Source organism: Pristis pectinata, chromosome 8, assembly GCF_009764475.1.
Source record: "Pristis pectinata isolate sPriPec2 chromosome 8, sPriPec2.1.pri, whole genome shotgun sequence".
In the NCBI taxonomy this organism is placed as follows: domain Eukaryota; kingdom Metazoa; phylum Chordata; class Chondrichthyes; order Rhinopristiformes; family Pristidae; genus Pristis; species Pristis pectinata.
In genome coordinates this window covers 14,908,165-14,925,185 of record NC_067412.1, presented here as the reverse complement: position 1 = coordinate 14,925,185, position 17,021 = coordinate 14,908,165, and the positions used below count along the sequence as shown (strand labels likewise).

The 17,021-nt window shown below is 41.4% G+C and overlaps 1 protein-coding gene across 1 annotated transcript; it reads left to right on the top strand.

Annotated features, from left to right (window-relative positions):
- The first annotated feature begins 3,758 nt into the window (after positions 1 to 3,758).
- Positions 3,759 to 16,406, top strand: smim22 (small integral membrane protein 22). Its single transcript, XM_052021960.1, has 4 exons — positions 3,759 to 3,911; positions 12,113 to 12,311; positions 14,305 to 14,378; positions 15,555 to 16,406. The coding sequence occupies exons 2-4, from the start codon at positions 12,182 to 12,184 to the stop codon at positions 15,600 to 15,602; spliced, it is 252 nt and encodes an 83-aa protein (XP_051877920.1). The 5' UTR covers positions 3,759 to 3,911; positions 12,113 to 12,181; the 3' UTR covers positions 15,603 to 16,406.
- Positions 16,407 to 17,021: the final 615 nt, after the last annotated feature.

Genomic DNA, 17,021 nt, shown 5'->3' with positions numbered 1-17,021 from the left:
TTTTCACCTTATTTATCGAACTGCACTGCACTTGCTTTATATGCACTATATTCTGCATTCTGTTATTTCTTTTCCCTTGTACTACCTCAATGTACTCACGTTTTGAAATGATCTGTATGGATGGCATGCAAAACAAAGATTTTCCACTGTATCTTGGTACATGTGATGATAATAATAAACCAATTACAATTGACATTCATACTTGGAGACACAAGAGACTAAAGATGCTGGAATCGGGAGCAAAATCTGGATGTAGGGTTACGACCCAAAATGTCAACCATCCCTATGCCTCCACAGATGCTGCTTGACCCACTGAGTTCCTCCAGCAGCTTGTTTTTTGCTCTACATTAATATTTATTTAATTAACTTAATAATCTAAAAATAAATCAGTAGCATAGTTAGTAGTTTTTGAATTATTTTTGAATCTCATGTATATTACGTTCATGAACATTCAATCTCTTTGACAGCTTTGACAGACAGTGTAACACCTCACACTTGTCCATATTAAGCTCCTTCTACCACTTCTCTGCCCACAGTTCCAACCAGTCTGTATCCTGCTGAATCCTTGGACAACCTTTCTTACTATCCACAATTCTGCCAATTTTTGTGTCATCTGTAAACTTACTAATCAGCCCACCTACATTTTCGTCCAAATCAAACAGAGGTCCCAGCACTGATCCTTGCAGAACACCACTGGTCACAGATCTCCCATCAGAATAACACCCCTCCACCATTACCCTTTGACTTGTATGGACAAGCCAATTTGGATTCCTGTCTACTAAGTCTCCATGGATCCCATCAGCCTACCATGAGGGACCTTGTCGAAAGCTTTACTAAAGTCCATGTATACAACATCCACTGCCCTACTCTCATCAATCATCTTCATAACCTCCTCAAAAAAGTTTGTAAGACATGACATGACCTGCCCTGCACAAAGCCATGTTGACCATCCCTATTAAGTCTATTCTTTTCCAGATGTGAGTAGGTAATATCCCAGGATCTTCTCCAATAATTTCCCTACCACTGATGTGCAAGGCACACAGGCCAATGTCCAGTATCCAGAGGTGTTCCCAGCATTTTCTGTTTTCACTTCTGATTTCTGACATCTACATTTTTTGATTTTCAGTGACTTCCGGCATAGGGGATCCAGCGTGGAAGTGTTGCACAGTGGTCCCATCCACTTCATGATCTCCTGGGCTGCCTGTAACATTAATGACTTGGATGAGTCCATGTTTGCAGGGAGTGTGACCAGTTGGCACTGCAGTGTGTAGTGGGCACCCAGAGTAACATTTACACTCAGAGTAACATTACTGCTGCATTTGTTACATTTCCTTTGCATTTTTTAACAATGTTTTCTTCCCCCTGGCAATGTTGTTAGACGTCTTGGGGTTTTTGAAGCTGGCACAATCCTTTGTCTCCCCATGGAAGGTTTACATCAGCATTTTATAAGCTTTAAACAGAATTCATTTCTGCTTCCTAATTAGGCTAAACTGTTTAAACTGCCATAGATACCAGAAATATATCTCTAGGTGTCTGCCAAGTAGCTGCAAATCAAGTTGTAACTGGTTAATAAATCCTCTCACTTCTAAAGGCCTGGTGCCAAAATAAGTGACATCCTATCACTTTGACAACCTTCTGTGGTTACTTGGTTACCGTGTCAAACTCCTTGTAGTGCAGCGAGGAGCAAAACAAGGCCCCACCTAACCAGAGCAGGAAAGGAGCACATAAACAGGAAGAGGCAGAAAAAGCCATAGACGGAGAAAAATACAATTACCATCCTACACTTTTGAAAACAAAATCAGTAAACCTATTCTTTAGGAGCTCTTAATTGTATTGAGCCAGCACTGAATAATAATTAATAAAGCACCTGTGAGCAGTTTCACAGTCTTTAGGAGATAAAACCTTTCGTTTCACTTTCGATCTGTTTGGGTTCACATCACCAAAATGAGATGTGGTTGAGTCAGCTCCAGACTCCACTGTCAGCTTTGGCTGGCTGGGGAGGGGCCAACTGGGAAGAAAGACCTGCATTTATGTGGAGGGGTGGGGTCAGGCGAGGAAGCCCCTTAAATATTGTAAATACGGGATTGGGGTAGCACCCCAGGGAGCCACACGAGTGGCATCAGTGCTGTGGTTTTTTTTATATAAAAAGATAACACTAATGATTGATCCATACACAAATGTAAAGGTTTGCACTGTTTTATTGTTGTATATAGTTTGTTTTTTATGATGAATCAAGTTTATTTTGGAATAATAAAAAAAATTATGTAGCTTCTTTCACAGTGTCCCAAAACCCTTTACAGCCAATGACATTCTTTTAAAGTGTAATGAATATTGTAATATAGGAAATTCAGCAGCCAACGTGTGTACAGCAAGCTCCCATAAGCTGCAACAGGGTAATGACAATCATTCAGTCTGCCGTTTTGGAATCATTTGCTGTGTGGGAGCTTGGAGTGTCTGCCTGTTTTTAGAGTCTGGTGTCAGTGAGAAAGTGATTATTCCACTCTTTGAAGGTGGCTGAGCATGATCAAAGCTTTGATCCTGGTGATGATGGCCCCGGAGAGGATGTTGGAATTGGCTCCCACATCCTGCCAATGGATTTAGAGGGTTTTGCAGAGGCCATTGGTGATGCCCGTCCAGAGCTTTGAGCTGCCTTCTGTAGGTTGCCCATTCCTACAAGAAGGTGGGAGTCACTGCTGCTCCATGAAAAATTACGGTCTAGGTTTAAGCTAGAAACTGCCGATGTAAGCTCATCACAGTGTAACTACAGCATTACAAAAAGGTAGCATTTGAAAAAAAGAACATATCTGGAAATTTATCAACTTAAGATAAGTTTTTACAACTGACATAGCATCTACAAAACACATATTTTATCATTACATTTTATAATTGCCTAGCGTTAAGGGGCCTGTCTCAAACATGCCCAAGTTCCAGGGACAGTGGAAAAGTCCAAACTGAAACATACCCAGCCCCCACACACATTAATAAAGCACGTGTAAGTGGTTTCACATTCTTTTAGGAGGAAAGAAGCCTTCTCTTGTTTGTTTCACCTTAGATCTGTTTGTGTTCATACCACCAAATTGGAATGTGGCTGAGTCAGCCCCAGATCCCACTGTGTGTTTTGGCTGGCTGGAGAGGGGCCAATTGGGAAGAAGAACTTGTATTTACAGCACCATAGTTTGTTGCTTTTGAACCCTGAAATGGCCAAACGTTACATGTGTGTGTTGCCAATGTTGGCAGGTCATGGAATAATAAAGAGTAGTTGACCAAATCATGGAAGGAAACATAAGGCAGCAGACCTCGCTTCCCTGGTTCTCCTACGCCCGCCCCTTACCTTGGACGTGAAGGTGGAAACCAGTCACATTGCTCCTCTGCATTCCAGAGCCCGGTGCTGTGGTCTGAGCGGTGCCCGGGCCTCCGGCGGGACAGTGAGCAGATTCCGTTCCCTGAAGCACCCCGATAGCATTAGACAACTAGGGGAGAGGCTCTGCCACTCATCTAAACTTTACTTGGCTTTAAATGTTTTTTTTAAATGTCCCTGACATTTAGGGAACTGAAAACTCCAAAAAAGTTAAAAATGCAAAAACTCCAAGTAACGCATTTAAAATTGATAATTAATTTAAAAATATTAAAGTGAAGGAAAAAGAATGTTTCAAAAGAAATTAACCTTCCCCTCCTAAATCTTTCAAAACTGACAGGCTCCTCCTACCCAGCGAATATAATTAATACAGTGACCAATCAGGGCGCTCCCACGGCAGGATGTAGGCTTTGATGAAGGGAAGGGAAGGGCAGGGCAGGGTAGGAGCCGAGGATCGAGTTTGCTCGGTTTTTTTGGACCTAGCGAGAGACAGGTGAAAGAGCAACGGAAGAAGATTGACGCTTCTAGTTTAACAAAACAGTAGAGAATACGTAAGGTAAGATATCAGGCTTAACGCCAATTCTGATCATTAAGTTTGTGCTTCGACATAACTTCCAACAGGTGTAACAGGTCAGGAAACAGGTGAAAAATCTATTCTGGAGCTCTGTATCGAAGTCCATTTTTCCAGAGTCCACGCTCCAATGTGTTAATCTTGCCTAAAAGAATTTCTTTTTTTAAAAAAAACAACAAAACGAACACGGAATGCTTTTGGAGGGTAAATGCTACGTCACTTTTAAAATCTTTCTTTTGTGGGTATGGTAATTTGGTGCTAAGGTAATTATTGAATTGTGACTGCAGGCAAAACAAAGTCTCGAGTACTATGAGCAAGGCCAGGATTTTTTTAGGGGAATTACTTCCTGGTCTCTTCATGAGTCTCACAGTAGCCTAGCAGTACAATGATTTATGTTTCTATTGACAACAAAGATAACAAGTGAACTATGCAACATACGGGATCGCTGAGTACAATACAGAAGTGGGCCCAGCTTGTCCACTGTGATGTCTGTCTATGATAGTCCCATTTGCCTGTATCCCTCTATACACCTCCTATATAAGTACCTGTCCAAATGCCTTTTAAACATTGTAATTGAATCTGCCTCTACCACCTCTTTGGCAAGACATGAATATCAATTGAATTTTTAAATCCAGAAGTGTGTACAAATAAAAGTTTGATCTCCTGGATACTGCTCCAGTGGGTGGAAATTCACTGAAGCAGAAGAGAAATTATTGCTGAGAATTGGATTGGTTTATTATTGTCACTTGTACTGAGCTGCAGTGAAAAACTTGTTTTGCTTACTATTCATACAGATCAATTCATAACACAGTGCATTGAGGTAGTAAAACAATACAGGATGCAGAATAAAGTGTCACAGCTACAGAGAAGGTGCAATGCAGGTAGACAATAGGGGGCAAGCTCATAACGAGGTAGATTGTGAGGTCAAGAGTCCATCTGTGGACAATTGATGTGAGATCATCAATGATACATACACCAATGATGTGAGATCATTGGTGTATTTGGCTTCTCTTATTTCTAAGTCACCTGCTTACATGGTGAAAGCCATATTAGTGAGGGCTTTGGGTGGATAGGAAGCTTCTGCTGAGCAGATAAATTGTGACATCAGTTGGCATGAAGGCTGATTTGATGCCAGCTTTGCCATGTTCTCCATGCTCCAGCCCACACATCTTCTCATTAATCCTGTGCAACAGAACATATTTAGAGTAATGATCAATTACATTCAGATAGCTACTGGGTGATATTGTGTTGAACCACATTTCTACAAATGTTGGTGTGTTCTGAGTTGCTTCTAAGTGCAGAGTTCTTCAGGGAGTTGGTTTGGTAGGTGCTCTCACACACAACACATGAGTGAACATTCCCCATGGAGTGCAACATGACTGGAAGAATGGGCAGAGAGCATGCAGAGAAGGACAGACTGCAGGAGGAGGGCGTTGCATTAGGGTACTTAAGGGGCCCCATCCACCCAGGTGTTTGGGGAGCAACTGTCCCATTGTCACTGGTCAGAGCCCCACCAATGGCCTTCCCTATAATGCCCAGCACTCCTCTTCTCCTCAGAGGCACATTGGTCTCCCTCCATTCGTTACCACTAGGTCAGCATAGCCGCCTGTCCTGAAAGAAAGAGGAAAGTGTCAGCACTGTGCAAAGCTGTTGAATGATGAAGCAGTTGTGGTTGAGTAGCCTATGGTGTGAGATGTGAGGCTTGCAGCTCTCCATGAGAATGTGGCAGAGTGTATGAAGGTCAAGTACAAGTCTGGATTGATAGAAGTTTTCGATAGGAGTATTGAATTGCCTGGTGTGTAAAGCTAGTAAGGTAGTTGTGTGTCTATCTGTCTTGAAAGAGAGGGAAGTGTGGAAATGGGACCTGAAGATGTATTCACTGTCATCTGTGCATGTGAGGTCACTGACCATAAACTATGCACGTCTTCTGGACTTGTGACATCTCCCACAGCCTTCTACTTGAACGTCTGGAGGTTTTCCAAGGATGGGACATCACCCCCACTTTGTACCTCCTTCACCAAGGTTGTCAGCACAACATCTGAAAACCTCAGTGCCTGCACTGTCTCATGTTGTACCATTTGTAACGTCTTCCAGGTGAAATTCACTGCATACCTGCACCAGTCAAACTGTGTATCTCCTTTAAGAGGCATTAGCCGGCAACCACTCAGTGCATTAGCTGGTTGCTGAATTCATTGAAATCAGAGTCCACATATAGCTGATTAATCCTGCCTATGTGGGTCTCCATGGGGTGAGATTAACCCTGCACCTATTTCTAACTTATCCTGCTGTGAGTTTGCTCTTCACTTTCTTTGTAAACTTCATATTAGTTCTTGAAAAATAAAATTGGGGATGGGAAGAGAAAAGCTGTTTAGCTGGACTGTGCAGCTATGGGTCGTGATGAAATCTGCAAAGTGTAATGGTCCCTGATTGCATTGTGCCTGACGCCCTTTGATAATTGCATTAAATTGCAGCAACAGTTGTTAGCAACATGATAATTCCACAACAGCAATGAGAAGAAAAACAAAATAAGCAGAAAGCAAAGTTATTTGATTATCAATAAGCTTCCAGCAAGTAGTTTCAACCTTGTAGCATAATTCACATCAATCTTAGAATTCTGGTCTTTCTTCACAGAGTAGCAGTGCAGAATTATTTGCCCTTGGTATCATCAAATGAGGCAAAGTAAGTTGCTTCTGTGTTATGCAAAGCCTAGACATGTGGAGCTGGTTCAATGGGAAGCCACAGTCAATGTGAATGCTCCCTATAACATGGTACCAAAGTGTCCCTGTGTAAAAGTCAGTAGCTTTGGATTGAAAACTGAATAATGACTGCAGTTACTTGCTCGGATTCCTCTGACGGTATAGACCAGAAAAGATAAAGATAGTGGACAAATGGGACCTCCACCACCTGTAGGTTGCCTTCCATATTCCATGCCTGATTTGGAAATACAACATTTCTTCATTGGTGGGTCTAAGTGCCTAATTTCCTTATCTAAGGTTGGTGTTGAGACCATGTATATAAAAAGAAACTTGTGAAAGATCAAAATCTGAGGGTCTCTGGCTTTGATCTTCCTTGTAGGTTATGATTATCTCTAGATCACATCTGGGCAGATGTAGCAATTGATATACAAATAAATGTTAAGAGCTCCTCTAATATGACTGCAGCAATGAAATGAAAAGCTGACTATGGAACACATAACACCATTGCAACTGTACCATCAAGGACTGCAGAAGTTCACTGCCACCTTCTCATGGGCTATAAGGGATGGCTAATAAGTGTCATCTGGCCCATCACCCCAGATCCCAAACATTAATGTAAAAACTCCCCAGGAAGATGATCTAAAATGAGGAAGTTAAGTTTACTACACATCAGGACTGAAAGCTAACACAAATAGTTTGGCAAAACTCAAATAAGTAAATGGAGGGTGGCTTCATTGGGGATTGAATAACAAATTAAATTGGTTTATTATTTTCACATATACCAAGATACAGTGGAAAAACTTGATACTCCAACACCAGGAGAAATTAATAACTTGAAAACCTTTTGGTAAATGTCATAAGAGACGATGGGAATGGAGACTTGCTTGGGGATAAAACTAAAACCTGATCCAAGCCCAAGGACTTAATTTTTTTTTTGATGGTCAATTTGGTCTAACCACAACATTCATCATCGGGTCCCATTGGATTTGGGTCAAGTAACTAGGCTCTAAATAAAATTGAGCTGTGGCATATTCACTTATTAAGAGCTGAGCCAAAACTGAGAACACTTTTAAACCCACCCCAACCCAAATCCAGCAGGTCACCAGGCTCTAAATGAATTCATAAAAGATTAAAGAGTGAGCAGATGTGGGAGAGGTCCATCTAAGTAAACAGTATAAACACTGGAGAAATGTTTTATTGCCAAATAATGCACACTAAAATAGCACAGCCTAAAGTGGAAACATGTTTGATTTTACTCTCTGTAGCTCAGGGAAAGTGCTACCACATTAACTGGTTTTCACATTTGTTACAATGGTAAATGTGGATAAATCTAAAGCATCAATCATTATGCCCATCACTCACTACAGGGCACACAAGTCTGGGACCAAACACGTACTAGTCTCTGATTTCTCGGGAGAAATGAGCTATTTACCCACTAGAGAAGCATAAACAGAAGAACAGCTGCTCTATATGATTCAAGCTCAACACATAAGCATCTTGGCCCTGTACACAGCAAAGAACCAACCCCCAAAAAAATTAAAATTTGCTGACCACCTGTGCACCGCCCACCTTGACCACCTGGAGCTCCCAGTTGCTAGCCATTTTAATTTCCCTCCCCTTTCCCATTTCAACCTGTCCACCCTCTGGCTCCTCCACTGCCAGGGTGAGTCCAAGCACAAACTAGAGGACAGCACTTCCCATTCTGCCTGGGTAGTCCAACGGCATTAACATTTGCATTCTCCAATTTCAGGTAACCTGCTCTCCATCTGTCCCTCTTTCCTCTCCTGATCTACCCAGATCCTCCTACAGACACTCACTCAATCAACCCCCCCCCCCCCAACCCAGTTTCTTTTCCCCTTCCCAACTCGTTCCCATCCATCCTTCCCAACTCCCTTATTTGGTTCCATGCTCCACCTTCCATTCTTATCAGATTCCACAATCTGCTGCCTTGTTTCCTCCACCTGTCACCTCCCAGCCTCTGTTGCTATTTCCACCCCACCTGACTCCATCTGCCAATCAACCTCACCTGGATCCACCTATCACTTGCCAGCTCTTGCCCCACCCCCCCCCCTCACCTCTTTATACTGGCTATCTCCTCCCCCCCCCCCCCTACTTTTTCAGTCCAGATGAAGGGTCTTGACTCCGAATGTTGACTGTCCATTTCCCTCTACAGATGCTTCCTGACCTGCTGAGTTCTTTAGCAGTTGGTTGTTTTCCCCTGGATTCCAGCATCTGTAGTCTCTTGTCTGACAATGCCCTGCTGCTTGTCCGTTTCATTGTCGGTAAAGCTAACCAATTGCTTCAAGTAAGCTGTTGGGTAAATCTCCAGTCCTAGCCCACGCCAGTAACCTTCTCCCAAAAACACGTTTCCAGGCCTGTACATCCCAGCCCTTGTGACGTGCAATGCAAAATGGTATTGAAAGTGCAATAGGTTTCTCATGACTCAGCAATGCTGCTGCAGGTAAAAACAATGACACGGGCACTAGCAGATTTGGAAATGATTTGAATGAGGTTATTAAAGTTTATTTTCTAAGATGGCTTGATGTAACAGGTTGATGTTAGCCCCCAACTGTTCTTTGAAGATTACTGCTCTGGTATTAGAAAGTGTCGGGTTCCATCGTTGTGAACAAAATAAGGTAACATTAACCTGCTTCAGGTACTGAAGGATTACTTGGTGCAGACCTGACTCCTACCCCTACATCACTGTTGAGATTTTACAGTCCAATGGAGGTCTTGAGCTTCAGTGAGCTTGTTTGAGGCTTGACCTTGGACCTCAAATGGCCTGTTTGGAAGCGGAGAGTGGCACCTGTTTGAAAGCCTCATCATCAGAGCAAATATGATGGAGGAACTGGGAGAATGGAATTGAGTCCTTGCAGGAGGCAAGGTGGGATGAAGAGTACTTGTTTAGCTCTGGGAGTTGGTAGGCTTGCAATGAATATTAGTGGCCAAACTATCTCCTAAGATGGAGATGTAGAGATCCAGAAAAGGAAGGGAAGAGTCTGAGATTGGCCACGTGAAGGTAAGAGCCGGGTGGAGATTGACAGCAAAGGTAATGGCATTGTCGAGTTCTGCAATATAGAAAGCAGCACCAATGCAGCCATCAAACACGTCTTCCCTGTCCTATGCTTTCAGCATTTTGCAGGGACCGTTCCCCTTGTGACTCCCTGGTCTACTCTTCCAATCCCACCACCCACCCCACTTGTGGCACTTTCTCTTGCAACTGCTTGTCCTTGCTAGCACTTGTCCTTTCACCTTTTCCTTTCCCACTGTCCAGGAACCCAAACAATTTTTCCAGGTGAAGCAGTCATTCATTTGTATTTCTTCCAATCTAATGTGCAGCATTCTGTGTTCACAATGTGGTCTCACCTACATTGAAGAAACCAAATGCAGATTAGATGACCACTTTGTGGAGCACTTGCATTCAGTCTGCATGGGTGACCCTGAGCTTTAATTCCCCATCCCACTCCCACTCTGACCTATTGCCTCTACGTAGTTGCAATGAGGCCCAAAGCAAGCTTCAGGAGCAACACCTCTTCTGTCTGGGCGTGTTGCAAGCTCTGGACTCTATTGAATTATACAATTTAAGGCAATTTTATTTCTGTTGGGATCAGTCATCTATCTGTGACATGGGCTCAGCTTTTTTATTTCACCTTTCTTCCCCCCATGTTTTCCTTTCCTCTCTGGAAGAGGAAGGCTTGCTTGACCTGCTGGGTACGTCTTCCTATTCTGTATTTTGCAATTCCTAGGTTCCTTTGTCAATGTTCTCACTCTCTAACTGTTCCCATTCACTCATTGACCAGATAACCTTATTTACAGTTTACCCCTTTGCCACCCTGGTTTTAGCCTATCCAAGACATCGTCCTTCTCCCATCCTCCCTGCAGTTTAATGAGCTTCTCTTTCCTAGTTTTGACAAAGGGTCAAGGACAGCTGATTTCCTTCCTTAGGAATACGTTGGCGAGCTTAATAGATTCTAAACATAAGGTTAGATTCTAAGCACTTACTTGTGTGTAATCAATATGAGTCATGAAATCATTAGTAAAAGTTAAACTACAGTCCATGTTTTACAAAGTTTGTGCATCTATTTCTGTAGGTTTAATTTATAACAAGTGGTCAATGACATTTGCAAACTGTGTACACGTATCACGTGACTGGATGTTACAAACAGCAAGCATGGAGTAGCTAAATGTGTCAAACTCTTCAGTAAGCTGTTTGATCATTCCAGAGGTATAATTTCCTAATTTTAAATATTACGGAAGAAACAGAAGTTAGCACCTTTGCTCCATCTGCCGCAACAGCCAGGACCTCCCAGTCGCCACCCGCTTCAATTCCACATCCCACTCCCATACTGACATGTCTATCCATAGCCTCCTCTACTGCCACGTTGAGGCCAGACGCAGGTTGGGAGGAACAACACCTCATATTCCGCCTTGGGAGTCTCCAACCTTATGGCCTCAACATCAATTTCTCTAACTTCTGGTAACCCCTCCCCTATTCCTCTTTCTCCCCCCCCTCGCCCCACAACTCCTTTGTCTTCCCTTATTCCTGTGGCTCCTTTCCCCTGCCTTGATGACCTGCCCATCACCTCTTCTCCCCCATCCTTTACTCCATGGTCCACCGCCCTTTCCTACTGGGTTCCTCCTTCTTCAGACCATTGCCTCTTCTACCTATCACCTCTCAGCTTATTACATCTTCTCCCCCCCCCCCCCCCCCCCCACCTACCTACCCCCCTCACCTGGATTCGTCTATCACCTGCCTGCGTGTGTTCTTCCCACTCCCCCTCCCCCCTCCCCCCCCCCCACCTTCTTATTATGGCTTCTGCCCTCTTCCTTTCCAGTCCTGATGAAGGGTCTTGGCCCATAGCGTAGACTCTCTATTTCCCTCTATGGATGCTGCCTGACCTGCTGAGTTCCTCCAGCACTTTTTGTGTATTGTTTAACATTTCAGTCATGGGTGGGGGAAATTCAGACTACAGTTTTTTTTTATTCATGGGATGTAGGCATCATTGGCATCTATTGTACATTCCTTAAATCTCCTTGAAAGTAATGGTGGGCTGCTGACCTGAAGTGTGTGGTGCAAGTACTTCCACAGGTCTGTTGGGCAGGAACGATCCAAGATGTTGCAGGAACTTCAGTTTGTGGAGATGGTGGTGTTCCCTTATGCTTGTTGACATCGAGAATAATTTTCTGTCCTATGATATTTTATCCCCATATTTTGTTTTCCTTGGAACTCTCAACTTGTTTAAAAAATACTTAATGAAATAAATTTACCACCCACCCTATCCTGCCTCTCCATCCATATTTAGTGTTCCCTGTGGACAATGAACCGTAATGACCTGGAAATCATAATAATGGTGACACCCTTGAAATACAATCCATTTCTCAGCTTGTGGGTGAGAGATGGCATTGTTGGATTATATTGTAAAGGGATTGATTTTTTTTTGCTGGATGCATGATAAATTTTGAATGATTAAATCCTGTTTTGTTGTGCAGTTGCTGTTATTTGCCAGTTGGCACTTGGGACAAGCCTCTACAACTGACCATATACAGTCATTATCAAAAATGGCTGACCAAGATGTGGGAAGTCAAATTGAAGCACAGTTTTATGATGCTGTGAGGAGACTACAAAGTAAACAGCTTTTTCAATCTACCTGGGATATTGCTACCTTTGCCATTTTCTTTATATTTATTGGTAAGTTGCCAAAGGCTAACTAAGATTAATAATTTTAAACAATTTGTTCTACATGTAGATTAGTTACTAAAATTTAAGACTAAAATTTAAGAATAATATTCAACCCTTGGTCTCTTTACCATTCACTTCAAAGCCAATCTTTCAAAGGATCCTCCTTTGGATAATATTGAAACTTGCTCTTTTAAAGTGGCATGGTAGTGTAACAGCTAGTGTAACACTATTACAGTGCCAGCGATTGGGGTTCAATTCCTGCCACTGTCTGTGAGGAGTTTGTATGTTCTCCCTGTGACTGTGTGGGTTTCCTCTGGGTGCTCTGACTTCCTCCCACATTCCAAAGATGTACAGGTTAGTAGGTTAACATGGGTGTAGTTGGGTGGTGGGGGCTCGTTGGGCCAAAGGGCCTGTTACTGTGCTGTATAAATAGTTTTAAAGTTTTCTTTGGGGGGAAAAAAAAAAGTGGTGGTTAAATATGTTAGATTTATGCATAATTTCTAATGGTAGCAGAAAAAACAAAAGCAAAACATCAATAAAGGGAGACAAACACTGCCGTCCTGCGCCTTCATTGATGTGCTATGCCCCCTCAGTGACAGATGGTTGTGTTTTTGAATGGTGCCAAGTTCAGTTTAAGGAGGCCTGTCCCATTATGCTCATTGGCTACCCTGCCAGAGAGCACGCTCTAATGCTGCTGACTGCTTTCCAAAGGTAAGGTGCCAACGTTCCTGAATACAGAGAGCAACACTTTAATCCCTGACAGGAACTTGTTGCACAAGTTTAAAGCCACTGTCATTTCAGGCCACCCCCAATTTAGCTTATCACATTGAGATTTATTGCAGTGAAACTGTGCCCTTTGGCAAACTTAGTTGACATGTGGTCCAGAACTGAGGCCCAGCTTGCACGAGTATTAACAAAGATGAGTGTGAAGCATAATCCACTAGTTATGCAAGAATACTCTAACCCTCCACCCTAGTCCACCAGCACCTGACCAGGAAATAGGTTTGTCCATTGGAATGCCCATAACTGGATGCTTTTGAGTCTTTTAACAGTTAACACTATTAATATTACCAATAAAAGATCCAGTACTGCTTTAGGAAGCTATTGTGACAGGTGTTTCTGCAACTTTCAAAACAAAATTTAGGAATTTACTCAAAAAAAAACTGGAACTCTTTACTTCAAATTTGGTATGTAGCAATGTTGAAGTAAATGATTTTATAAATAGTATACCACTTTGGCTGTTTCAGTTGCTGATAATAATTGTCTTGTGGCATTATTAAATTGGTGTACTGCAGTCTGAAGAATCCTCGCTGTTGAAGTTTCACTTGATGGAACTGTCTTGTGACATTGCATGTGTACAACTTTCCCTGAACTGGGATTTTGTATTATCTATGTATTTAAATAAGATATCTTTATTAGTCACATGTACATCGAAACACACCGTGAAATGCATCTTTTTGTGTCGAGTGTTCTGGGGGCAGCCTGCAAGTGTCGCCATGTTTCTGGCGCCAACATAACATGCCCACAACTTCCTAACCTGTACGTCTTTGGAATGTGGGAGGAAACCAGAGCACCCAGAGGAAACCCACGCAGACACGGGGAGAATGTACGAACTCCCTACAGGCGGTGGCTGGATTTGAACCCGGGTCGCTGGCGCTGTAAAGCATTCCTTGCAACCTGCCATTAATGTCAGCAAATCCTCTTTTTTTTTTTTACAAGAAAAATTCATTGGAAAACTCAACATTGCAAAGAAAGTTAGATTTTTTTTATATACCGGCTGGCTATTTTATGGTGACCATTGCATTGCTCTCAAATTAAGGGGACAAAGTGCTTTTATAATCCTGATGGTTGTGTGTTTGGTTAAATATTGTGGGACCAATTGTTTTAACAAGATGGTATAAAGTGGAAAAATTGCCTTCCAACCTGTCAAATCCAGATGGGGGGAGGAAAAAAGTTGGCGCTGTTCTTAATTCTGCCCGATTTCCTTGTTTCCATTTACTAGGTGCTGTGTTGTTTCTGGTTCTCTTGGTTGTGGTTCGCATTTTCTGGGGCTGCTGCTGTTCCTCCTCCAAAAAGGTGTGTTTTTTTTTCTTTTGCCTTTTCTCCTGAAAGTGTGGGTGAATAAGTTCAGGACTTCTCCCTGTTCAACTGGAAGAAATGCTGTATGAGTGAGGTGGCACTAAAAACCCAAAGAAATTTAAGGCTCTCTCTTGTAATCAGCCTAAGTATTTGGCAGTTTCAGACATAACAGAATCCTTTTCTATTTTGCTTGTCATCACAGTATTGTAGAAAATCATTAATATAAATCCAGAAACCCCACTCCATTTAACTGACATACACAGAAAATCTATAAACATGCTAACAACCATACCATTACAAGAAGGCCTATATGGCCCTGAAGTAAACTCTGCTGGAGAGCTACCTTGACCCTCATTTAGAAGGAATTTATCCAGTAATCAGAGGCAGTCTGTCAAGTTCATCAGAGTGGTTATGCTTTAGGGTTTTCTGATATAGAAACGGGCCTCTGTTTTATTATCACTGCCCTCTGGCCCTGTCATAGATTGGAACCTTCATTATCTGAATTGAAAACACCCTTAATGTCTATTAACATATTTTGTACATCCATTGTTAATCTCAGAGAAACCGCAGTGAACAATTGTCACATTGGGAGATGGTGTTCTTCTACTTCACCATCTCCTTCCTGAATGAGAGACCCAAATGCTCGCTCAGTTGTTCAATAGCAACAGCAGGGAAAGCCTGAGTCAGAAGTATATTGCTTGTGTGGCTCTGTGGTAGGACTCTGTTTCCTACATATATCCAGTAAGTCAAATTAATTCATTCCATTAATGGATTCTCATAGCAGCAAAGCTCAAGATGTTTCAATTGCTAGCTTGAAATCCAATTGCATTACAACTTCTATCAAGTGTTAAATTTTTTTTGGGTTGTCTGTGTTGATTTTTATTTGTAATAGTGAAATAAGTCACCATTTATTTCCCAGCTTTTTATCTGATATTACTGTTCTGCTTGGTGAATTTGTTCCAAGTTCAAATGTACCATGCCAACAATACCAAATTAATAGTATCATGGTAAGGTACTACTGTCAGCTTTATTTCTATTTTAGCAGCTGAAACTAACCAGCTGGGTTTTGCAACTCCATTCACCATTTAATGTCAATATGGTTGTACTTTTTAGATCTAAGCTAGGATAAAGACATTTTTAAATATTTTAAGTTGATTCTATCATTTTTTCCAGCCTTCAAAGCGCAAAGTGGGTGTTGACAACCTGGCACTAGAGCCTTAGAACTTGAATTGGATTTTTGACCAGCGACAACAACCTTCACTGCATCACAGAATCCTGTGCAATACTTAGTTATTTTGACTAGTGTCTTTTCTGAATTGTATCCAACAATGAAATTTTTTTAGTATTTTTGCTTCAATTTGTTGATGTTACTTTGGATCCACACACTATGAACCATCAGGCAGGTGACTAGCTGCAAAATTTTCAATAGCCCCTTAATAACCACTTGAGTAATGCAAGGACATCCTGAAAATGGTTTGTTTGTTTATCTTTTGTTAAAGGGAAGCAGATAGCCACCATTTTAACATGCAATTAAGTCTGGGTGTTGTGAAATAACAGGTGTATACAATATGTCAGGACCCAAACTGCATTTGGTATACCAGTTTCTTTCAAAATGTTAGTTGTAATCACTTCTAAATTATTTTTGCTGAAATACTAATTTAAATGAATCCATTTCACTGCATGACTGTAGTAAAATCTATTGAATGGCTCCTTTTTAGAATGCATTTTAATTAAACTAAAATGCTAACTTTTCTATAGTGCAACATTCAATATCAGCAGTTAATTTTGTCTGGATAATTTGATGCACTTTTGCCAACACAACCAATATTTTAAAGATGTACTTTTTATTACAGTTAATTTCAAATGTTTTAGAAAAATTATTTTAATGGCTTAAAGATCCAGTTAGTTTCTTTGCAATGAAATTACTTTTAAAATGCAACTTTGTAAATCTCATGTAAGTACTATTATACTGTGGCTGATTGACATCTTTGCTTTTGAATAATAAATGAAACGTTTTAACATCAATCTGCCTTGGTCACAATAGAGAACGACATGACATTGCTCCTTCTCTGCAGCCACAAGTCTTTTATCTGTCTGCAAAGGGAATAGCAATTTGCCTTGGTGCTATTTTCAATTCATTGAAATGTTTATGAACGTTCATGTGACTGGAAGGAAATTGTAATTTATAGATTAGGGAGTATAATTTAACTTAATCATTGTCATAGCAAGAATGAAATGGACTGAATAGCTTCATTTGTTCTGATCATATTTTCCCCTGTTCCAGATAATCCATCTAAATACCTCTTTCATCCAACTGATCTCGGATAAATCTAATGCTTTTGCTTCCCGCCATTCTATCCAGGGGATCAGTCCAAGTGTTAGTATTTCTTTAAAGTTTTTTTTTCCCCCCTAGCATTAAATGATCAAGCATAAAAACTTCGAGCACTTACAATGTTTTTATGTCAAGACTTAGCCCTTGAATTTTTTTAAATGCAGTATTAAGATGTCCCCAGTATGTTCATGACGGAGGGATATTTAGGAAAACACTGTCAAAATTGAATCAAACAAGTTTCATGTGGAAACCACTCAAAAACCTCTTAGTATTCTGGGAAACTTTTGATACTGTTGCCTGTTTTGAAG